Here is a 26,094-nt window from a genome sequence, read left to right as displayed (position 1 = left end):
GCTGCTTGACTGAAGGTAACGAGGTCAAAATGAACGTAAATGTGGAAGATATTAACTCTGCTGTGGGTGAAATCAATATACACTCTGAAAGTGCCACAGTACAACAGGATGAGCATCACCCCTCTAGTAATGAACAGATCACAAATGCAATGATTTTTCTGTCAGCTGCTCTCACAATTCCACCAGCACATGCTTTTAGTGAACTAAATATGGTGAAAATATTGCAAAAAATATTAGCTAGTGTGACAGCATTAGTACTGAAGTGTCCTATGATTACATTGAAAGATGAAATCAAAAGTGAAATTTCTATGATGGTATCAGCTGAAATGACCACAAAGTTCAATAAGGTAACACTAAATATCACAACCCAAATTTCAGAACTCTCATTAAATGTAACAAATCTGCAGATACAGATGTTAAACATACTTTAGAGAAAACTCTATGCACGATATCTCTGTCTTACCATTTGCCACAGCAGATTTAACAGACTATTCAAATAACGCAGAAATTTTTTTTTCCCTCCTGCAGTTTGCAGATGATGATTTGCTCAGTGGATGTGAAAATGATGATTCTGTATCCTTAGTGAAATAGCAAGCAAATGAAAGACTGTCACAAAATAAATTTGTCAGCCATGTGAACAGTATCACTTTTGTGAAGAAATTTAGAAAAACTCTCACATCACTCATGAACATAATGTAAAAGCTGTAGACACTGACAAAAATGCAGGAACTGTGTGTAATAAATTAGATTAATATGTAGAGATTCAAAAACCTAACTACCGAATAACTCAACTAGCTAAGAGAATATTTGTTGCACTGAGTGCTAAATAAACTGAAGAGCATGAAACATCACAATCCTGAGTTAATTTTAGAATAAACATTAAATCTGAAACACACATATGTATCAGTGATATAAGATCTACACTAGTTGGTATTGTATTTATCTGTTTGCATGCAAACACACAAATTAGTTTGAATATGATATGCAGCAGTATCAAATCACATTTATTTATGATTTTCTATGTCTGTTATAATGTCAAGTATTTTTCACCTGTATAGGTACAAGATTTTTCTCTCTGTTTGTGAAAGTGTACCTCAGACTTATATGTTGCTGAATACTCTGTATGCTTAACCCATTTAAATGCTATGACAGGTACTTTGTGAAGGAAGTAAAGCATGGTGATGAACTGATAAAAAAAACTGTGTACATAGTAACAGCCTGAGAATGACATTCTGTCAATAAATGAAAACATTTATACAGAAACACTGCACTATGTGACATGTATCATCTAAACATAACATGGTCACACGTGTATGTAATGCACTGGTCTATATGCAGTAGTATACTTACACAAACACAGCACAGCAACATGAATGGTAGTGTACTGATGACACAAAACTTGTAATTGGAGGTTATTTCCTCTGCTCCTTTTGTAAGAGCATTTATTTGTCTTGTAATTGAATCATTTTTCATAGTACATACTTTACTATTTTGCACTCACATACATTAGGTAGTGATGAGTTGCAGTGACTTTTCTCTAACTTGACTTTCACATATATATATATATATATATATATATATATATATATATATATATATATATATATATATATATATATATATATATATATATATATATATATATATATATATATATATAATTACTTGAAATATTAATTTAATGATATGTGAATACTAAGCCCATATTCTAAATTGTACTTTATAAGGCTCAAATATGTTAGAACTTTGTAAAAACATGTAACTGGGTCGTTAGAACAATATTAGCAAATAAAATGACTTGGACAGAGAAACTGTAAATATGAGTATAAAAGCCCACAATAAATGAGAAATTTTGTACTGAGGACCTACAGTTTTGTTATAGTGAAAACAAACTAGTGGTGTATATCTGAAGACTTCAAGCTTGGAAATGATAACTATGTAGTTTCAGTATCTTCGTGATCTTCAAGAACAAATATGAATACCTCATACTTACTCAGTTTTCTTGAACACTATCAGAGACAGCACAACCGAACTCACACCAGATTGTGAGATAAGGCCCTGAGGTCTCATTCATTCCTGAAGAACTTTCCACAGGGTAGCCCCCAAGTCCTTCTAAGTATTTCAACCTCCAGACCATGACCCATCAGGTCCCACAAGACCATGCTAGATTTTACGGGTTATATGTGGCAGTTCACAAAAATATATACTGAACTGATAAACAAACTGAGGTAATAAATAATTTATTAAATGTGCAATAATCCCAGAACCATTTCCCATATAGCTTTGGAGCAGAAAAGTATACATCCAAGATTTCTGTTATAATGTCAAGTATTTTTCACCTGTATAGGTACAAGGTTTTTCTCTCTGTTTGTGAAAGTGCACCTCAGACTTATATGTTGCTGCATACTCTGTATACTTAACCCATCTCTGAAGTGGTTGAAGTCATTCTTCAGTTTTGGAGAATCTTTAATTTCTCATCACTTGTATACTCCTATGCTGAGCAGAAGTTAAAAGCTTTTAGGATTAAAACCACACTTTCTGCTGAATATATTGTGTGAACTGTAGTTATGTTTTGGAACAATTATATAATACATTGCTATGAAACACATCTGTCTGTTGGTTTCTTAGTGGTCACTTAGAACCAGAAGTTGCAAATTCATAACAATCCCTGACACTACTGCTCTGTGGAACACTTTATCTAATGGCACACTCATATTCTAGATTCTTACCAAAACATAGTATGATAAGAGAATGTTCGTGTAACAGCTAAAAAAAATTAATATTTTAACTGTGTTTTCTTTAAAAACATTACAGTGTATTACTATAAAATTGTGAATATTAAAATAAGCTAGATTTGAGATATTAAAAATCATTTTGCATTTAAATCACTTCATTTAAAAACAGACAACTATTACATTTATTTCAATAATAATGCATTTCATGCACAAGGACCCTTATTATGTGCTTAGTCCTCCTTTCTTCTTATTTATTAAATCAATGAATAGCAATTTGGGTACTGCTCCAAAACTGCTTTTACACCAATCACTGATGTTTGACATAAACTGCACAAGCTAAAAAAAAAAAAAAAAAAAAAAAAAAAAAAAAAAAAAAAAAAAAGGTAAAATCCTTTTAGTTTCGTTGGATATCACTCATGCCAAAAACTGCAATATATATTCTGCAGATGCATGTAACATTTGAATTATGTCTTATCTTCATCTCTGAAGTGGTTGAAGTCATTCTTCAGTTTTGGAGAATCCTTAATTTCTCATCACTAGTATACACCTGAATAATGTCTTCTATGCTGGTATAGGTACCAAACATAAGTGCCATTAATCCAAATACACACACCAACACATTTTTCCAAAGTAGCCATTTAAAACGTCCAAGTCCACTATCCCAGTATGTAACAACTTCAATAACTGCTGGTACCATGATGCCAAGTACAGACATGCAAAGAGCACCAATAAGTGAAATGAATGGCCCTATTGTGGGCACTGCAACTGCCAGAACAACTGGAAAAGAAAAAAAAAACAGAAATTAAAATAATAAATCGAAATTTCTAGATTGTGTACTAACAAAATTTTAATTTAGTTCATTTACAATGGCCACTTTAGTGAATCAGTGGACATGTTCTCCACACATACCACTTTCCTTTCATTCATTCATTTGACAATTGTGTTTCATAGATCTATTCATGGAGGAGGGCATTCAGTGATGTGAAATGAGCTGTGGAGCACTTTAAAATGAATCATTGCCTAAAAACTAAAGTAATAATTCATTATCATTATACCACTTTAAACTATTTGTGCTTCCTGAAGCTAAATTTAATATAATACAACTAAATGGGGAAACTACTACTTTCAAAAGGGACTGTTCTTCAGTTGTACTGAACAACAGTCCTGTATCTTGGGGAAGGGGGGGAGGGGGGAGGGGGGGAGGGGGGGGACTGGGGTATCTGCTCCAGGCAGCAATTTTAGGGAATGCCAAATTCATATTCTTGAAGAAAATGCCTTGTTTCAGAAAGCGCCTAGCGTCCAGTGTACATTGGTCTATCGATTGTTGATTATTGAACACATTCTAAGTTGATATCTGAAAGAAACATAAGTTGATTTTTGAATGTGTGCATAGTGTACATGATGTCTCCAACAAGGGACTTCCTGTCAAATCTAGAAATAATAAAAAAAAAAACTTTCCTGCAGACTAAAAGGGATGGGGCTATATGAGCCGAGCAGAATAAACCCAAATGGGTGAATGTCAATACTGTTTATTTAGGTGGCTGATTGGGTGTGTGAATGATCAGCATTGTTACACTTATTACTGAAATCTGTGGATCCAGACTACTAGAATGGAAATAAGTGACTAACAGGTAAGAAAGATTAAGTATTAATCTTCTCACTGTATCCAAGAAAATGAAATTTTGACAGAAAATTTTTGCCAGGTCGCTACACTACTAGGGGCCAGTTGTACAGTCCCTGGTTAGCAGCCGCTAAAGTTCTGTTCTTGGAACAGTGATGGAAATGCATTGTATGAACAGATAATAACGCCTAACCAGAGAATAACTGTGGGATTCCTAAACAAGTGTCCACAGCTCGTGGTCATGCGGTAGCATTCTCGCTTCCCACGCCCGGGTTCCCGGGTTCAATTCCCGGCGGGGTCAGGGATTTTCTCTGCCTTGTGATGACTGGGTGTTGTGTGATGTCCTTAGGTTTGTTAGGTTTAAATAGTTCTAAGTTCTAGGGGACTGATGACCATAGATGTTAAGTCCCATAGTGCTCAGAGCCATTTGAACCATTTTGAACCTAAACAAGTGATTCTGGCAGGGTTAGTGCAGTTAACCAGATAAAAAGTTTTGACATTGGCAGGAACAGTTATAGAATTAATGATGACAAAATTGTTCGAATGAGGAAGGAGAAGGAACAGGGACATTACACAAATTACATGGAATAATATGACGATTCCAGATTTATATAACATTTTTGTATTGATTTCATGCTTGAGAAACTGGAGCATATGAAAGAAATGTGAAACTATTTCCTAACAGTTAAACTTTTACACATTTGATACTGGTACTTCATGATCTGTCATGTCATCTTTGTAAATGACGCAGATAAAAATAACCATTTGCACCAAAACAGTCTCGCTTATTTGGCATGTGTTACAATTGCTGCAATATTAGAAAGGCCTATTTTGTTTTATCTAGCACATAGTGACAAAATAGATGTAATGAAACCGAGAAACCATTGGTTTAAAATACACAGCTATTAACAAGAATATTTCTTTTGGTTATTATTTTGTACAATATTTAAGTATATTAAATTCCACAAAATGTTCCTCATCCCGTCATTTCTTTTGGTATAGGGGAAGATAAAAGACAGAGACTCTGATACAATTAGTAAGCCCCTTCATAATTTTTCTTTGTACATTCCATGGAATGTATACCTATGGAGTGAGTATAGTGTACTGCACACTTTTTCATCAAGGCAGACTATTGATATAAACCCCTCCAGGCAATTGCAATGTCACCTTGCGAGGAATGATTGTTAGTCAGACTCATGCACAGTGCATATAGTATCAGTGAGCATGCTGGAATGATGCTGATTGTCTACAATTTGTAGTAATAGAAAAAGCTGAATATTACACATATTCATCTTGTTTAATATATGCTTTTACATGTTTGAATTTAAATAACAGCTATGGTGCACTGCTGTTGTTGCTGCAGATGTAAAGAGAATTATATGAAAGAAGGGCCAGCTACTTTTCATAGGTATGTACAACAAATGTACACTAATCAGCCAGAATATTATGACCACCAATCTACTATTGATATAAACCCATCCAGGCAATAGCAATGTCACTTGGTGAGGAATGCACAGTGCATGTAGTATCAGTGAGCATGCTGTCTGTGTGTCAAATGGGGAAGGCATGTGATCTATATGAGTTTGACCAATGGCAGATTGTGATGGCCCAGAGTCTAGGCATGAGCATTTCAGAAACTCCACAACTTGGTGGGAGTGCTGTAGTGAATGTCTTCAACACATGGTGGACCAATGTGAAACCACCTCCAGCCATAGTGGGGCCGGGGGGCCACATCTCACTGCAGATGTCAATTGTTGTAGGCTGGGCAGACTGGTAAAACAGGACAGGCAGTGAACTGTGGTGGATCTAACATCAGACTTTTATGCTGGGCAGAGTACAAGTGTGTCTGAACACAGAGTACACCAAACACTCTTAACAATGGGTCTACACAGCTGACAGCCCATGCAAGTGCCAATATTAACAACACTACTTTGGCAACTAGGACTGAAATGAGCATGTGGCCATTAGAACTGAACATTGGCGCAGTGTCAGTGTGTTTCATGGCTGATGAATCCTGGTACATTCTTCATCATGCTGATGGAGGTTGTGAATCCATCATCTTCCAGGGGAACAGTTCTTTGGCACTTGTACTGCGGGACAGAGATGAGCTACAGAGATGAGCTAAGGACGGCTCTTTATGCTATGGGGAACATTCACGTGGGCACCCATGGGTTGAGTGGAGCTCATGCAAGGCACTATTATGGCCAAGGAGTATACACTGGTTGCAGTTCACATACACCCCTTCATGATGATCATGTTTCCCAATGGCAGTCACGTTTTTCAACAAGGAAATGCACCATATCACAAGGCCAGGAGTATAATGGAGTGGTTCAAGGAACATGGTGGCAGTTCCAATTGATGTGCTGCCCCCCACCCCTCCCCTCCCCCTGCCCCTCAGTTCACCACATCTCAACTCAATTGAACACATCTGGGATGTGATTGAACATGACATCAGAGCTCATCAAAACCATTCCATAGAATTTACCCCATTCCACACAATTCATGGGTATTAGGTCGATGTGTGTGCAGATAAGGTGCCAGTTCCCTCTAGTGACCAAACAAGGCCTCATTGGTTCCATGCCATGATGTGTTGCCGTTGTTATTCATGCCAAAGGTGGACACACCAGCTATTAGGTAGGTGGTCATAATGTTCTGGCTGATGAGTGATAACCAAATGCCATATTCACATGAGGCACTTTACATGTTGAAAAATATCAAGCCTTGGTATTATAAAGTCTTGCATTGTAGCAATAATTTCTGCAATTTTAAGGCCATGTGTGTATGAGAAAAGTGCTAGATCAATTTGAGTAAACTGTCAGTGAGTGTTCACATATTGATGCTATGTTCACATGCAGATGAAGTTTATACATGACGAGCTGTTTACTTTCTTATAATTTAAGCAGACAATTTTCAATGTAATGTCATTGTAGAATATTTAATTAGAACAGATTTGACAATATGAATCATTGCAATAGAAAACCTAAAAAAGATATTGTAAGCTGTCACTTCTTTATTACTCCAAAATTCGAGCACTGATCTTATATTTTTATTTATTTATTTGGTGCATAGTGTATGGTTTCACTTTTATGATGAGATGGAGAAAAAATGTCATAGATAATTTACATGTCTATAAAAGCAGAAGGGTAAATGAGGAAAAACAGAAAATAATAATGGACAAGTTGGTGGTGCAAATCAGTTTCCATATTTACTGTAACAATTTCATAGTTCGAAATACATTGTTTTTGTGACACTTCAGTGCCATCTACAATCTACAGTGTTCACAATATGAATAAGAGCAAAAAAAAAAAAAAAAAAAAAAAAAGTTGGCTGTCACTTCTTAGCCCATTACTGAAGAAACATATATAAAGGGGAATCTGAGCTACAAACTATGATATAAAAGCACAATACCATTGCTCTTCATATCTTTAAGCCCGCTTCAGTTCCTGGTGTAGTTAAGATGTCTGTAAATTGTGTAAACAATGTTTCACAGTAGTTCTGAAGCAACAAAGTAAGAATACTCAAAATATGCTATGTGCCATATGGGCTAAAATGTGCTGTCCCAAAATCATGTGACATGATCTACAGGAGATATCGCAGACAGAATTCTTGTTCTGCACATCCAAATGCTCACTCGTTAGATATGTATACTCTGTCGTAAATTCTGAAAGGCACTTACTCAGGAACATGTAGTTCTCCAAAACTGTGGAAGTTTTATTTACAAGGTTCCAACTGGATTTTATTGTTCTGTATTTAATTAAGCTGACATATCTGGTGAGCCTAACTAAGAAATTAGTTCTGTTGAAGACATTTTATTCAAAGAAATATAATTAAAAATAATAATGTTAACAAACCTTTCAGTTTTTGAGATTTTCATCATACATTTTAATTTAAAGAATAAAAACTGTCCTTTGGTAGCATTTAAATTGTAGTTACAAAATATGTGTATGGTTATTGTAATTCATTTTTGACTGGACAAGTTTTGATGATCCTAGAAGTTTTTGTTCTGTAGCTTCTGGAATCAAATTTTAGCATATGCACAGAAGTGAAAAAAGGGCCAGCAGCAGTTCCTGTAAGTTCAATTGAGTTTGCTGTCTCAGTGTCTCAGTCTGTCAGCATATCTCAGTCTTCTGTAATCATTTTTTGTCTTTAGTATTCAGTGCTTAAGTTCTTATGTATTTTTTTTATAAAAGTGAAAAATACTGAAATGAAGTTTGTAAAGCAAGGGAAATTGAAAAGAGAGCCATGAAACAAAATAAAGACAAATGATTACATGAACAATGTTTCAGTCTGCTTTCAAAAGAACCCACTTCCTGCAAGGGAGATGAAGTTTATCATCAGGATTCAACATATGACCTAAAGTGAACATAAGCATTACTTGTAATAGTTCATTCCAAAATTAAATCTTAAAAGTACCAAAATAATATTATTGTCACTAGAGGTGCACTGAAATCATTTCTGGACAATGCTTTCTATAAAATACATATTGGCAGTGTAGTGAAATATTAGACATTTTGTAGTAAAAGAATTCAATAGAACTATTCAATACATCAACAAAAATACCAGCTTTTGTGACTACAAAGTTAATCAACATTCCCACAGTCAACTGAGAATAAAACAACTTTGTATGAAAATATGCCTGTTTGAAAGTATTCTCCTTCAGTTTAGAAAATGAAATCCAGCATAACTGGTACCATCAACTTGACTAATCAAGAAACACAAAGAATAAAATTCTCACACATAAAGAACAACGAAACATGGAAAAGGGCAACCAAAAATATACTTAATGTTTCATGAGATCATTGAAGTAATATCTGATTTTTTCTACTTACTACAACGAGTTGCATATTTTCTAAAAGAGGTCATTATTGACTCTCTACATTGATGTATTTATTACCCCACAGGGTATTTAAAGATAGTTATGTGGAAAATAAATTTAACATACAACATTTCTACTGTTAATTCTATTAAATTGTATAATGTAACAACAAAAATGGGAAGACTGCCTTACAATCATTAACACTCAATCTCAATCTTATCAAATTGCCACTATTTTACATCTGCAAATTTAGCTATAGTTGCCATGTTGTGAAAATCAAATTGTGTTTCACTTCCCTCCTCTAAAAAACTAACACCCTTATTATATTCAAAACCAAGGCTATCTCACTTCTCATGCACATCCCTTGTCTCTTCCTCTGTTTTCCCTTGATAGCCCACACTTCATTCTCAACCTCTCAGCAGTTGTTGGCCACTATCCCTCATATGTCATTTTTGTGTTGCACTCAAAGGCTCTCCAGTGTGACATGTCATTTCCTCATTCAGTTTTACCTGCAATGTTATTCTCACAAGGGCCACGATCTTGATCGCTTCTGAAAACACTCAATTTGAATGGCTCCTCTCCATTTACATTTCTCCAGTGATCTATACCAAAATTCAACTTGATTCTTCAAGGAACATCTCCTATGTTAGGTACATACATACCATTTGTAAAGCATTATCTTCAGACAAAATTACACAAAAATTAAGTCATTCAAAAAAGAAGTACTCTAAATTACAAACACAACATTAAAAATGACAACTTCCCAGATACATGATAGGTAAACACAAGTGAAGCACTCACCAGAAAAATTACATTCACCTCTACACAACAAACATTTAAATTTGCTGCTTCCCAGGTATTTGTTTCTGCAATACGCATAAAATTATTCAATATTACTTTTCTATTACTATTACAGAGACGTGGAAACACCAGAAGGTTTCAGATTGGTTATAAAATCATAAGAGAGAGATTTCAGAATCAGATTTTAAATTTTAAGACATTTCCAGGGGCAGTCATGGACTCTGACCACAATTTAATGGTTGTGAACTGAAGATTAAAACTGAAGAAATTACAAAAAAGGATGAAATTAAGGAGATGGGACCTGGATAAGGTGAAAGAACCAGCAGTTGAGGAGAGTTTCAGAGAGAATATTAGGCAACTGTTGACAAGAACAATAGAAAGGAATACAGTAGAAGATGAAATCTTTATGAGATAAAATAATGAAGGCAGCAGAGGATCAAATAGGTAAAAGCACAAAGCCTAGTATAAATGCAGGGATAACACAGGAGATATTGAATTTAACTGATGAAAGGAGAAAATATGAAAATGCAGCAAAAGAAGCAGGTGAAAGGGAATAGAAGCATATTTCACTAGGGGAAAAACAAATACCACTTAAAGGAAAATTAAAGGGACCTTTGGAAAAAAGAGAAGCAGCTCAGATGGAAAACCAGTCCTAAGCAGAAATGGGGAAGTTGAAAGATGGAAGGAGTATACAGAGGGTCTGTACAATACAAATGTACTCGTGAATGTCTCACTACATCATGATTTACCAAACTGGTCATGTGTGAATTGCAAAATTAGAGTCGCAACAGGAGTTTCATGGAAATATGTACTCATTTCCAGAATGTTGATGTTATAGGCTTAAACATTTTGGAATGAAGGTTCTATGCAGCTCAAATGCATCAGGAAAGGAGCTACTTGCTGATAAATTATTTAGTTGTATTTCATGGGTCAATGAAGGACCTAGGGCAAGTGGCAATCGAATGCTAATCACAAAGTATTTTTGGCGAGCAGCAAACAGTAAAGCCATCAATTATGGAGTGGTTTAAACCCAGTAGGCCAGAAAGTAACAGTAAAATAGTAAAACAGATGCAAATTTTGAAATGGTCCCAGCCAATAAGGATGGAGGTGAATGAAGCTCCAAAAATAACTTCACCACTTGGTCTTCACCAGGAAGATCAAGCCACACTCAACAAATAAACAAAGAATGTTTTAGGCATAACATCACCAGCAGAAGAAAAAGAGGTACCAGCGGCAATAGAAGTAAACACAACAGCCAAGCAGAATCAACAAGGAACAGCAAGCAGATGGAAACTATTGTGTCCATTTTGTCTGAAAGAATTTTTAACTGCAGATACAAAGAACAAGAAGCATCCAAGATAAGTGACCCTCTACAAACAAGTCTAACCTGTATATCATTCATCAAAATATTAGGGGACTTAGCAGCAAAGCAGATCAGCTATCAGTTAATATATCAGCTATCAGTTAATATAAATGACAGAAATTGTGTAAACAATGCTAAAATATTATGCTTTACAGAACATCATGTCACAAATGGCATTAACTTAGTACATTTAGATTCTAACTACAACACTGCAAGCTACTACTCTAGGGACAAAAAGGAAAGAGGTGATCTAGATATTTTTGTTAAAAATAATATCATATTTAGATCTATAGATATACGGAAATACTGTTGAGAAAAACTATAGGAAGCCTGTCCAATAGAAGTTACAGTAGGTAGCTACCCAATAATAATATTGGCTATTTACAGGGTACCTGGAGCTAACGTTAGGGTCTTTTTGGTTCAAATAGAATTATTGTTATCTACTTTATTGTCTAAAAATTCTGCAGGATTTTAATGTAGACAATACAAAAATCAAAAGCATTGTATTACAAGCAAGAAATTGATAACTCTCATAACAAAATTAAGATTATTTGGAATAATGTTGGAAGGGAGACAAGGAAACCATAAGAAATTTTGAAGAACTCAAAATTAAAGATGAAGGAAATCTAGTACACAATCCTGAAAACATAGCCAACATTTTCAACAACCACTTCTTGTCAGTTTCATAACAGATAGGCTGTAAGGGTTCTGTTAATGGAGTTCTGAGTCTTATGCAAAAGACTATACTCAAACATATAGGTAAAACTCATATCAGACCTGTCACAGCATCTGACAGTAAAAGAACAATCATCTATCTCAATAATATGTATTCCACTGAGGTAGATAATATCTGTAATAATTTACTAAAACAGAGCTATGCTTCTATTAGTGATGTACTTAGTCACATTTTCAATGCATCCTTGCAACAAGGAACTGTGCCTGACAGACTCAAATATGCTGTTGTAAAACTCCTTTTCAAGAAAGGTGACAAAACCGAAGTCACAAATTACAGACCAGTTTCTCTTTTAACTGCTTTTTCAATTCTTCTAGAAAAGCTTATGTATATGAGAATTTTGGAGCTTCTAGATAAATATAACATTCTGAGGAAAAGTCAGTTTGTTTTCCAAAAGCATCTGTAAACCGAACAAGCAATTTTTGCTTTCACAAATTAAATTCTGGATTCACTTAATGACAAAATGGTAACAATGAGATTATATTGTGACTTGTCAAAAGCCTTTGACACTGCAAACCACCAAATCATGTTATAGAAAGCAGACCTGTTAGGAATAAGTGGTGTAGCAAATAAGTGGTTAGAATCATACTTCAAAGGTAGAAAGCAGGGAGTAGTAATAGATAGTAGTGATGAGATCCATAGTGACCTGGTTTAATCTAATTCAAGAACCTTTAAATGTGGAGTGCCCCAAGGGTTCATTCTTGGTCCTTTACAATTCCTCATATTTATAAATCACCTACCTCAATGTACAAAGCTACACTGCTTTCATACCATTTTTGCAGATGTCGCCAACATTATGATTGGTGGTCATACATGTGAAGGTCTTCAAGAATCTGTTAAGAATATTCTTAGTGATTTAATGAAATGGTTTAACATCAATGGAGTCTTGTTGCACTTTTATGAGACTAACTATATTCAGTTCATTGCAAATGATAAAACTGAGGATTTATTTATTTATTTATTTACACATCAAGTTACTTAGGACCAAATTGAGAAGCAAATCTCCAAGATCATGGACTGTTTCAGTACATAAAATTATAACATAAAAGAAATAAAAGATAAAAATAAAATGTTTATGAACCCAAAAAAAGTCAATCCATAAGTTTAAGTAAATGCAATCAACAATACAACAAGAATCAGCTTAATTTTTCAAAGAACTCTTCGATACAATAAAAGGAGTGATCCATGAGTAAACTCTTCAGTTTTGATTTGAAAGTGAGTGGATAACTGCAAAGATTTTTGAATTTGAGTGGCAGCTTATTGAAAATGGATGTACCAGTATACTGCACACCTTTCTGCACAAGGGTTAAGGAAGTCTAATCCAAATGCAGGTTTGATTTCTGCCGAGTATTAACTGAGTGAAAGCTGCTTATTCTTTGGAATAAGCTAATATTGTTAACAAGAAATGACAGTAAGGAATATATATATTTAGAGGCCAATGTCAAAATACCCATACTCGTGAACAGGGGTTGACAAGAGGTTTGTGAACTTACTCCAATTATTGCCCGAACTGCCCATTTCTGAGCCAAAAATATTCTTTTAGAATGGGAAGAATTACCCCAAAATACAATAACATACAACATAAATGAATGAAAAAAGCAAAGTAGACTAATTTTTGTGTTGAACGACCACTCACTTCAGATACCATTCGAATAGTAAATATGGCAACATTAAGTTTTTGGGCTTTCCAGGACAGTTTACTATCCTTTTAAACACCTAGAAGATCGAACTGTTCAGTTTCACTGATCATATGAAATTAAAATGACAGGTTTGGTTGAATTGTGTGTCAGAAACTGTAAAGGCTGAGTCTTATTGTGATTTACCATTAGTTTATTTTCTACAAGCCATGAACAAAGGTCATGAACTGCACTATTTGAAACCAAGCAAATGTTGCACACAACATCCTTTACTACCAAGCTAGTGTCATCAGCAAACAGAAATAGAATAACCTGTAATACTAGAGGCATATAATTTATATAAATAAGGAACAGGAGTGGCCATTCTCAGCATTGTGAATAATAACCTTCTGTTGTCTGTTGCTAAAGTTAAGAGGTGAACCAATTATGAGCTACTCCCCGTATTCTGTATTGGTCCAACTTCTGGAGCAACATTTTGTGATCAACACAATGAAACACCTTAGTTAAATACAAAAATATGCCTAGCGTTCGAAACCTTTTGTTTAACCCATCCAGTTCCTCAAAGAAAAAACAGAATATAGCATTTTCAGTTGTTAAATGACTTCTAAAGCCAAACTGTGCATTTGATAACAAATCATGTGATATACAATGATGAATTATCCTTACATACACAGCCTTTTCAATAACTTTAACAAACACTGATGGCATAGAAATAGATCTAAAATTATCTACATTATCCCTTTCTCCCTTTTTATAAAGTGGCTTTACTATTGAGTACTTTAATTGTTCAGGAAACTGACCCTTCCTAAAGGAAAAATTGCAAAAATGGCTAAATACAGGGCTAACATGTGCAGTACAGTACTTTAATATTCTGCCAGGCACTCCTTCATAACCATGAGAGTCCTTAGTCTTCAGTGATTTAATTAATGACTCAATCTCCCCCTTGTCTGTATCACAAAGGAGTATTTCAGACATCAATCTTGGAAAGGCATTTGCCAAGAAAGTTATATGATTCCCTGTAAAAACTAAATTTGTATTTAATTCATCAGCAATGCCCAGAAAATGACTGTTAAATACTGAGCATATATCTACGAGGGTCACTCCAAAATAAATGCACACTATTTTTTAAAAAATCCATCTTTTATTCTACATGTTTGAAAGTTTTACCGGGTGTAGGTATGTCCTTTAGGAACAATATTTTCCTTTCTCCACATAAATTCCATCCTTCTCAACTGCCTTATGCCATCTTGGAACCAGCGCCTGTATACCCACTAAAATTCTGGACCAACCTGTTGGAGCCACTGTTTCGCAGCGTGCAAAAGGGAGTCATCATCTTCAAACCTTGTTCCACAAAGAGAGTCTTTCACTTTCCCAAAGAGATGATAGTCACATGGAACCATGTCAGGACTGTAAGGCAGGTTTTTCAGTGTTGTCCATCCAAGTTTTGTGATCGCTTCCATGGTTTTTGACTGACATGTGGCCATGCATTGTCGTGCAACAGCAAAACATCCTGATTTTGCCGATGTGGTCAAACACGACTCAGTCGAGCTTGAAGTTTCTTCAGTGTTGTCACATATGCATCAGAATTTATGGTGGTTCCACTTGGCATGATGTCCACAAGCAAGAGTCCTTCAGAATCAAAAAACACCGTAGCCATAACTTTTCCAGCAGAAGGTGTGGTTTTGAATTTTTTTTCTTGGGTCAATTTGCATGATGCCACTCCATTTGTTGCCTCTTCGTCTCTGGTGAAAAATGATGGAGCCATGTTTCATCACCTGTCACAATTCTTCCAAGAAATTCATTTCCACCATTCTCGCATTGTTCCAAAAGTTTGCTGCATATCATTTTTTTTGTTTCTTTGTGAGCCACTGTCAACATCCTGGGAACCCACCTGGCACAAACTTTTTTTAACGCCAACACTTTCAGCAATCTGCAAACACTTCCTTCCCCTATCCCAACATAGCGTGACAATTTGTTCTCTGTGATGCGTCTGTCAGCAGTCACCAATTCATTAACTCTCTGCACATTGTGTGCAGTACGAGGCCTGCCACTATGAGGACAATCCTCAATATTGCCATGCCCGCTTTCATCACATAACCTGCTTGCCCACCAACTAACTGTACTGCGATCAACAGCAGCATCTCCATACACCTTTTTCAACCTCTTGTGGATGTTTCCCACTGTGTCATTTTCACAGCACAGCACGTCAAGCGTCGCAGCCATCTTGAAGACATGCTGCGATGGCGCCACTCATGGGAACAGGTTGAACTAAGTTTGAAAACAAGCGGGAAGGATGTATCTACACACTGTAAAACTTTCACACATGCAGAATGAAAACTTATATTATGAACTGACTTTATATCGTTGACCTTGTGCTGCTGACCAAACACTTCCTTCACAACTGACCATATGGTTTCAATTTTATCCTGTGAATTAGCTATTCTATTTGCATATCACATACTCTTTGCCTTCCTAATAACATTTTTAAGCATCTTACAATACTCTTTGTAATGGCCTACTGTAGCTTGATTGTTACTACTTCTAACATTTTGATATAATTCCTGCTTTGTTCTACATGATATCCTTATCCAACTAGTCAGCCACCCGGGCTGCCTATTACATGTAGTACCCCATTTAGAATGTTCTAATGGAAAGCAACTCTCAAACAACATGGGAAATGTGTTACGGAAGGCATTATATTTATCATCTATGTTATCGGCACTATAAACATCCTGCCACTCTTGTTCCTTGACAACTCATAAAAAACCCTCTGTTGCTGTTAGATTAACTTCCCTGCATAATTTGTAATTATATGTGACATTTGTTTGACTACTAAAGCCTTTCTGTGTTAAAAATTGTGCATCATGGTCTGAAAGGCCGTTCACCCTTTTACTAATAGAATGCCCATCTAGTAACGAAGAATGAATAAAAATATGTCTATGGCTGTGCTACTGTTCCCCTGCACCCCAGTAGAGTAGAGGATGAGTTAGATAACTGTGAAGTGTGGGACAATCAATAAAAACAAAAAAGCTTTCAGGTGTTGTAATTGACTGCAGGGTATACTGGTTTCATCATGTAATAAATTTTCAGAAGAGACTTAGCTCATTGATTTTTGCCCTACACATTCTCTCCGAGAGTGGAAATATAGACACAATGAAAGTAACATACTATGGATATTTCCATTCTCTTATAACATATGGTATTATATTTTGGAGAAATCAAGCACTAACAAAGAAAATAGTCTTGGCCCAAAAATGCATTGTACAAATAATGAGCAGCATATACTCTACATGTAGTTGCAGACATCTTTTCTGGAAACTAAAAATTCTAACTGTTACTTCCCAATACATATTTTCTCTTACATGTTTCATCAGCAAAAATGCTGAGTTTTATAAATGAAATTGTGAATACATGGATATGATACTAGGAGAAGGCACAGTTACCATGATGATTGTAAAAACATGACTACAGTGCAAAATGGTGTGCAGTTCTCTGGTGCAAAAGTTTTTAATGATCTCCCTCCAGATATTAAAAGCAAATTTGATAACTTGTACACTTTTAGGGAGCATCTGAAGCAGTTTCTGCTGGAAAGGTCATATTAACATTTGGAAGAGTTTTTTAGCCACAATGAAAAAATTTAATACATATGTGGAACAGAAATTTTGAGTTTGATATACCATTGTGTAAGTTTGAGCAATGATTTAGATACCATGCATATGTAACATTCATAGTTAATTTCATTGGTTTTGTATTTGTTTTTCGTTTTCTGTGTCTAATGTTTGCTGTAATCTGTCAGTCTTACAACACATGCATAATGCAAACACGGAGTAGCCCTATTACTTTTGTATTATTGACTGCTTTAATACTATCTACGTATAGATTGTTTTCTGACACGTTCTATATCCTTACGAGTTTATCACAGTTGGATCAATGGAGTAAGAATGAATAAATAAAAAGGGAGATAAACTTAAATGCAATATTATGGGAAAAGAAGGGGACATAGATGAAGATGCAATGCGAGATATGATACTGTGAGAAGAACTTTACACATTTTTGAAAGACCTAAGTTGAAACAAGGTCCAAGTAGTAGATGAGATTCTGTCAGAACTACTGATAGCCTTGGAAGAGCCATCCATGACAAACTCTCTATTTATTGTGCAAGATGTATTAGGCCAGTGAAATACAGTCAGACTTCAAGAAGAATGTAGAAATTTCAATTCCAAAGAAAGTAGGCCTAGTTGTTGATAGATGCAAAAATTACCAAACTATCAGGGTAATATGTCATGGTTTCAAAATACTAACATGAATTCTTTATAGAAGAATGGAAAAACTGGTAGAAGCTGACCATAGGTTAAGATCAGTTTGCATTCCAGAAAAATGTAAGAACATGTGAAGCAATACTGACCTTACAATTTACCTTAGAAGATAGGTCAAGGAAAGGCAAACCTACATTTACAGCATTTGTAGATTTAGGGAAACTTTTTGACAATGTTGACTGGAATACTCTCTTTGAAATTCTGAAGGTAGCAGGGGTAAAATACAGGGAACAAAAGGCTTTTTACAGCTCTCACAGTAATCAGATGGCAGTCATAAGTGTTGAGGCACATGGTTGAGAAGGGAGTAAGACAGGGTTGCAGCCTATCCCAGGTGTTATTCAGTCTGTACATTGAGCAAGATGTAAAGGAAACCAAAGAAAAATTTGGAATAGGAATTGAAGTCCATGGAGAAGAAACAAAAACCTTTGAGGTTTTCTGATGACATTGTAATTCCTTCAGAGACAGCTAAGGACTTGGAAGAAATTTGAATGGAATGAACAGTGTCTTGAAAGGAGAATATAAGATGAACATCACTAAAATTTAAACATGATGATGGAATGTATTCAAATTAAATCAGGTGATGATGAGGAAATTACATTAGGAAATGAGACACTTAAAGCAGTAGATTAGTTTTGCTACTTGGGCAGCAAAATAACTGGTGATGGCCAAAGTAGAGGGGATATCAAGTGTACACTGGGAATAGCAAAAAAAAGCATTTCAGAAAAATAGAAATTTGTTAACATCTAGATTAGACTTAGGTGTTAGGAAGTCTGTTCTGGAGGTATTTGTCTGGGGTGTAGCTCTGTATGGAAGTGAAACATGGATGATAAACAGTTTAGACAAGAAAAGAATAGACTCTTTTGAAATAGGGTGCAACAGAATAATGGGCACAGCTTGACTAAAAGAAGGGATTGGTTGACAGTACATATTCTGAGACATCAAGGGATCATAAATTTAGTACTCGAGAGAAGTTTGAGAGGTAAAAATTATAGAGGGAGACTGAAAGATGAAAACAGTATGCAGATTCAGAAGGATGTAGGATGCAATAGTTACCCAGAGATTAAGAAACTTAAACAGGATAATATAGCACGAAGAACTGCATCAAACCAGTCTTTTAACTGAAGACCACAACAACAACAGCATTACTAGTTTCACATTATTTTAATATCACTGAGCACTAGAATGAAAAATATGCTCTTCAAATTCCACAAAGAAGGTTAATAACAATAACACCCAAATATATACAGTTATCTTCATAATTATGTCATCTCAGAGACACTTCACTACCAATCCACTCTTCCATAAAGTTTCAACAATGGAAAATCCAGGATGGAATGTAACAATATTATGAAAAGGAAAGTTGCTTCTCACCATATAGCGGAGATGCTAAGTCGCGACTTAGTGTCTCCGCTATATGGTGAATAACAACTTTCCTTTTCATAATATTCTTCAACAAAGTTTAAAATAGTCATGTCCTCATAAACTACAGCAACCACAGATTAATCATTCTGCATGCAAGGTTTACAATAATATACTGGTCAAATTTTAGACTTCATCAAGAAAATTATCATAAATAACGCAACAGAAATGACTATTTAAATAGTCCCAAACTGATGTTTGGCTGCACAAGAAATATGAACAAAATTAAGAAAAGGACTACCCATGCACATTAACTCACTTGCAAATCCCTCACTTTTCATTGCATTTATCTACTCATGAGGCATGGCATTATGCTCAAAAAACTGAACTTACACAAATAATATAAAAATATGTCTAATCAGAAAAAATATAAAAAAAACGTATTTCAAGTAATATTTACAGATTTCTTATAGAATTTCACATCTTCTCCATGCCTTTTGGCAAAATCTTTTTAGTCTTTGGACAGTTATGACATTAAGAGTTCAGACTGGGTTTCTCTGACAACAGTTAAGATCTCCTATTTCCAAACAGATTTCTGGAGATTTTTCCTTTTCCTTAACAAGAACCAAATCTCCAACTGCAGAGTCTACAGGTTTTATCCTTTGATAACGTCTCTTTGTTCTGGCTTCTGCTTGTTTGTGATCGTTTATTCTTAACTTACCTTTCATTTCAAACACACTGAGACCATCTCTAGGTGGAAACTGCACTTTCTTGATTAACAAATTTGGTACCTGATCTCTCTTCATTACTTCACATAGCTTAAACACAGTGTCTTATGTGTTGTAATGTTCATCAGATCTTCAAAGTCTGTCAAATAATTCTTCCAGGAATTGTACTTTGCATTACAAGGAGTCCAGCAAAATGTCTAATCTCATTCATAAATCTTACTACAGGGTTAATAGCTGGTTAGTAAGGTGAAAAATATTTTATTGCTACTTTATAGTATTCAATTATTTGTTTCAAAATCCATGGAATAAACTGAACACTGTTGTCAGGTAGAACTACTCTAGAAAATCCAACACTATAAAATAATCCCTTTCCATTTTTCTCCAAACCTTCTTAACAGTAACTCTCCTTAAACCATAAAACATCACAAAATTTGGAAATACATGATGTATAAGTAACATATATTTTCCATTACTCTTTGTAGCAGATAGGAGGCTATATAAATCCATTGGTGCAAATTTAAAAACATTTTTTCGTAAAATGTTCAACATTAACCATTTGCTATTAAAGTTGCTCACCTTCACCTTTGGCATTTATCACAACATCACACTCATTTATTTTCGTGATCATTTTGTTGCAAATTGCTGTTTCCTTCAACTTTTCTAACAGTTTTCAGCCCAACAAATTTTTCTGCTCAGTGATTCCTCCTGTCTTCTTCTAAATAAAAACCACACGATGCACCACATAAAATGTTTCTACTTTCTCACAGCCTGACTTTTCTAATTAAGATTTAGCTAAATCTCAAAAATTAGTTTTCATTTTGGAATATTCATAATAGTTTACAAACTTCTATTATTTTCATTTCACATTTAATTCCCTTCAAAAAGTGCATTGTTAGATGTTCATGTATTTGTGTTGCCTTCCTTATTTCTTTTAAACCTAAAGGTAAACTTGACAAAGCATCTACTAGTACATTGTCTGATCTTTTGATGTGACTGATTTCAATATCAAACTGCTGAATAAATGATAACCATATTATTAATTGTCTGTGGTTCAGTGTGCAATTCATAAGGAAAGTTAAGGATCTATGGTCTGTAAATACTATCATTTTGTGACCAAAGAGATAATACAGGGTGATTCAAAAAGAATACCACAACTTTAGGAATTTAAAACTCTGCAACGACAAAAGGCAGAGCTAAGCACTATCTGTCAGCGAATTAAGGGAGCTATAAAGTTTCATTTAGTTGTACATTTGTTCGCTTGAGGCGCTGTTGACTAGGCGTCAGCGTCAGTTGATGCTAAGATGGCGACCGCTCAACAGAAAGCTTTTTGTGTTATTGAGTATGGCAGAAGTGAATCAACGACAGTTGTTCAGCTTGCATTTCAAACGAAGTATGGTGTTAAACCTCCTGATAGGTGGTGTATTAAACGTTGGTATAAACAGTTTACAGAGAATGGGTGTTTGTGCAAAGGGAAAAGTTCTGGACGGCCGAGAATGAGTGATGAAAATGTAGCACGCATCCAGCAAGCATTTGTTCGCAGCCCAGGAAAATCGACTCACAGAGCTAGCAGAGAGCTGCAAATTCCACAATCAACTGTATGGAGAGTCCTACGAAAAAGGTTAGTTATGAAACCTTATCGTCTGAAATTGGTTCAAGCACTGTCTGCAGCTGATAAGATTAAAAGAATCGGTTTCTGTGATTTTATCCTTGCTCAAATGGAAACAGATGAATCTTTCGTTTCAAAGATTGTGTTTAGTGATGAAGCAACTTTCCACACTAACGGGAAAGTCAACTGTCACAATGTCTGTATATGGGGCACTGAGAATCCGTGGGAAACAACTAAGTATGAACGTGACTCGCCTAAGGTGAACGTTTTCTGTGCCATTTCAGCCAATAAAGTTTTTGGTCCCTTTTTCTTCGAAGGTGCTACTGTAACTGGACTACAGTATCTGGAGATGTTAGAGAATTGGCTGTTCCCTCAGCTCGAACAAGAAGCACAACAATTCATATTTCAGCAGGATGGAGCGCCACCACATTGGCACTTATCTGTCCGTAACTACCTGAATGTCAACTACCCGAGGCGATGGATCAGCCGCCAGGCAGCCCGTGACAGAGCACTTCATCACTGGCCTCCAAGAAGCCCTGATCTTACCCCATGCGATTTTTTCTTATGGGGGTATGTTAAGGATATGGTGTTTCAGCCACCTCTCCCAGCCACCATTGATGATTTGAAACGAGAAATAACAGCAGCTATCCAAACTGTTACGCCTGATATGCTACAGAGAGTGTGCAACGAGTTGGAGTATCGGGTTGATATTGCTCGAGTGTCTGGAGGGGGCCATATTGAACATCTCTGAACTTGTTTTTGAGTGAAAAAAAACCTTTTTAAATACTCTTTGTAATGATGTATAACAGAAGGTTATATTATGTTTCTTTCGTTAAATACACATTTTTAAAGTTGTGGCATTCTTTTTGAATCACCCTGTATTTAACTCTTTATGGTATTGTACCCTCAATGATCAAAGTCTTGTAGAATGGCTCTAAATTAATTTCCAGGAATTGTGCTAATGGTGTACACTATACAAATTTTCAAGTAATTTGGCTTTTTCTATACTTGTTATCACCATAAACATAATGATGACTGGGTCCAGTTTCAAATCAAACATTAATTGCAAGTAGGTACCAGCACTCTACTACACACAAAAATGATCTTAACAATATATTCACATTATGAAGTCACAATCCTTCCTCAGAACAGCATTAACAGAAGACAGTGGTTGTATACGAGCAGTATTGAAACAATTCACACATTCAAAACAAGTGTGTACAAAGTCATACTTTACCAAAGTTAACGTGTTGAGTCACACCTACATCTTGAGTGAACAATACTGGTAGCTGATTATTTTACAGTGCAATGTTACAAACCCTGGACTCTCATGAATATGTTACAGAGGTGTTACTTGATTGCTTGCCAGTCACAGATTGACTATTTTGGGATGGGGTAAGATGTATAAAGATTGACATATGAATATATTATGACTTTGTAAACTCTATTTTGTTATAAAAATGGTTATGTTAGATATTGCTAATTCAGATGTACTGCATGTTTTGACTGTAACCTTGTTTACAAAATATTTGGTGGCTTACGAAAACACAAAAGTTCATGGAATCATCGTATGCATCTGCATGGGGAATAATTCATTTACAAGTGCAGGTGACATATTTAGATTTATAATCATTTACACCAATTTTATCTAATTCTTAGTGAATGGCTTAATTCCTTAGTGAGTGCCATCAATTGGTCCAGGAAATTTAGAGCAACAAAAGCTTGGTGGGAAGAGTTGAAATCTAACAAGCACGAAGGATAATTTGCCATGAAAAATCTAGGTAGGGGAGAGTGGGGCACTCTGAACCACGGGGCACAATGAATCAGGTAGCATAGATTCAGTATAAGGTGGTAGATTACTCTTTCCTCTGTGCATATGTTGTCAGTACTGCCCTACTGACTGCCATTTGTTTTCTGCAGGATATAGTTTTCGCCATTAGTGCTGTACTGGTGATATGTTAATTTCGCGACAGTGAAGTAATTTTTGGAGACGTAGATAGATTGAATTTTGTTCAGTCCTTTGTCACCAAACTTTAGAGAAAGTAAGTCTGTGTAACAATATCAATACTGTATTTTAATGATATAGATCTTAAAATATTACAAGTGTTCATACATAACCTCACAGGAGCTTTGTTTGAAATATGTACTGTTCAGGCACATTGAACCAAGCTCTCCCGGGGCACAATGAGCCATGGTTCATTGTGCCCCAGGGTGGTCCACTGTGCCCCAGGAATCTTTTAATTATCCAATACAAGCACTCTGTACTTTGTTTCCTCAGCATGTGTAAAAACATATGTGTAGGTATTTAAGGCTTTTAAATTACAGACGTTCAGCTGTCTTGTTTTATATTATCAGGTTTGAAGATGGTTTGTTCATATTGCAGGAAGACAGACAGAAATAAAACTGACCACAATGTTATGCAAGAAGCTCTACAGGATGTTCTTAATAAGGGCATGGCAGTTCGCCAAGCAGCTAAATCTCATTCAATACCTTACCCTACTCTTCGACGATATGTTCAAAACGTTAAATGTGGTTCCAGTGAAAGATTGACTCCAAACTATGACAATCGTAAGGTATTTTCTGTGGAGCAGGAGAAAGAATTAGTGGAGTATTTGTTGCATTCTTCTAAGATATGCTTTGGTGTTGACACTAAAACATGCAGGCGCTTAGCAAGTGAACTGGCTTTGAAAAATGGTCTGAAATGTCCTGAGAACTGGACGGAGGGAATGGCTGGTGTAGACTGGTTCTATGGGTTCATGAAACGAAATCCCAGTTTAAGTATCTGAACCCCAGAGGGCTGCAGCTTATCCAGAGCAACATCCTTTAATCGGTATACTGTTTCGAATTTCTTCAATAACTTGAAAGATCTTTACCAGAGATACCCTACTTTCACTGATGGTACAAGGGTTTTCAATCTGGACGAAACCAGTACCTCAACTGTGCCAGATAGACTTCCAAAGGTAGTGGCACAGAAGGGAAGTAAACAGATTTCTCAAGCTACTAGTGGAGAACGTGGTGTCTTAGTGACCACCTGTTGCATAATCAGTGCAGGTGGTACTTTCCTGCCCCCAGCAATGATATTTCCTTGAGTACATTTTAAACAACATATGATAAGTAATGCACCAACAGGCACCCTGGGGTTAGCAACAAAGACTGGCTGGATGAATAGCATTTGTGGATGTCCTGAAACATTTAATCAACAAATCCAGTAGTAGCAAAGACAATCCTGCGCTTCTAATTTTAGACAATCATGAAAACCATCTGTCAATTCAGGTAATACATGTAGCAAAGGCCAATGGGGTGGTTATGCTAACTAGACCCCCACATGCCTCAAACAAACTGCAGCCTCTAGATGTAGGAGTGTTCTCTTCATTCAAGGGAAGTTATTACTCAGCATTAAATTCAAAACTCCTACACAGGAAAGGCACCCCTCTCACTATTTATGACGTACCTGCATGTGTCAAAATTGCTCATGACAGATCAATGACACCCACTAACATATGTTCGGCTTTCAAGAAATGTGGAATATTTCCATTTGATGAAGACATCTTCACTGCCGAAGACTTTATGGTCAGTGAAGTAACAGACAGGGTCGTGGAGGCAAACAGAACAACTTCAGATGTTAATTCTCTCCATCATATCATGGATGCACAATCTGCAGGACAAACCTCTGTCGGTGTCAGCCAGTCACAAGATCTGCAGCAAGTAGGACCATCAGCAGTGCTTAACACCCAAACAGCTTTTCCAAATGGAGTTTCTCCTGAAATAATTCGAGGATATCCAAAAGCAGAGAACAGAAAGAAAAACAATAAACATAAAAGAGGACGAAGTTTAATTGAAACTGATACAACGGAGAAAGATTTGTTGCAAGCCACAAAACATCCCAATAAAAAGGTCAACCGGAAGCTTTATGTGCAGGAATCAGATGACAACATTAGTGAGGCGCATTATGAAGAGAGCGATGCCAACATGAATGTGTCTGATAAATCGAAGTACAACTTTGAAGACTTGCACAAATTACCAGAAACAGATGATTTCGTTTTGACCAAATTTTAACTGAAAAACAAAACACCGGTTTACTATGTGGGGAAGATTTTGAAACCAAAGGATGAAGCAGGAGACTACCAGGTACCATTTTTGAGAAAAAGTGAAAAAATGGGAGGGAAGTTTTATTTTCCTCAGGTAAAGGATGAAGCTTTTGTTCCAGCTAGCAACATACTTTACGTGCTCCCATGACCTGCTACTGATGGTGTGACAAAGAGGAAAAAATCGTATTTAAAATTTGGAATCAGCTTCGAGTCCATTGATGTTTGGTAATTCCAAAATAAGGTACATGATTGTGTGCCTACAGATTTAATTATGTGATTCACAAGTGGAAT

The 26,094-nt window shown here is 35.8% G+C and overlaps 1 protein-coding gene across 1 annotated transcript in view; it reads right to left on the bottom strand.

Moving 5' to 3' along the window:
* Window positions 1-3,240: 3,240 nt before the first annotated feature.
* Window positions 3,241-26,094, bottom strand: part of LOC126262057 (proton-coupled amino acid transporter-like protein pathetic) — a 242,468-nt gene continuing 219,614 nt past the window's right edge. The window contains exon 7 of the mRNA XM_049958593.1: window positions 3,241-3,512. Within this exon, the coding sequence (XP_049814550.1) occupies window positions 3,241-3,512 (272 nt within the window). The remainder of the gene's footprint in view (window positions 3,513-26,094) is intronic.

Source organism: Schistocerca nitens, chromosome 1 (genome assembly GCF_023898315.1).
Source record: "Schistocerca nitens isolate TAMUIC-IGC-003100 chromosome 1, iqSchNite1.1, whole genome shotgun sequence".
Taxonomy (NCBI): domain Eukaryota; kingdom Metazoa; phylum Arthropoda; class Insecta; order Orthoptera; family Acrididae; genus Schistocerca; species Schistocerca nitens.
Note: the sequence above shows the minus strand (reverse complement) of the source record. Positions and strands in the feature narration are given on the sequence as shown.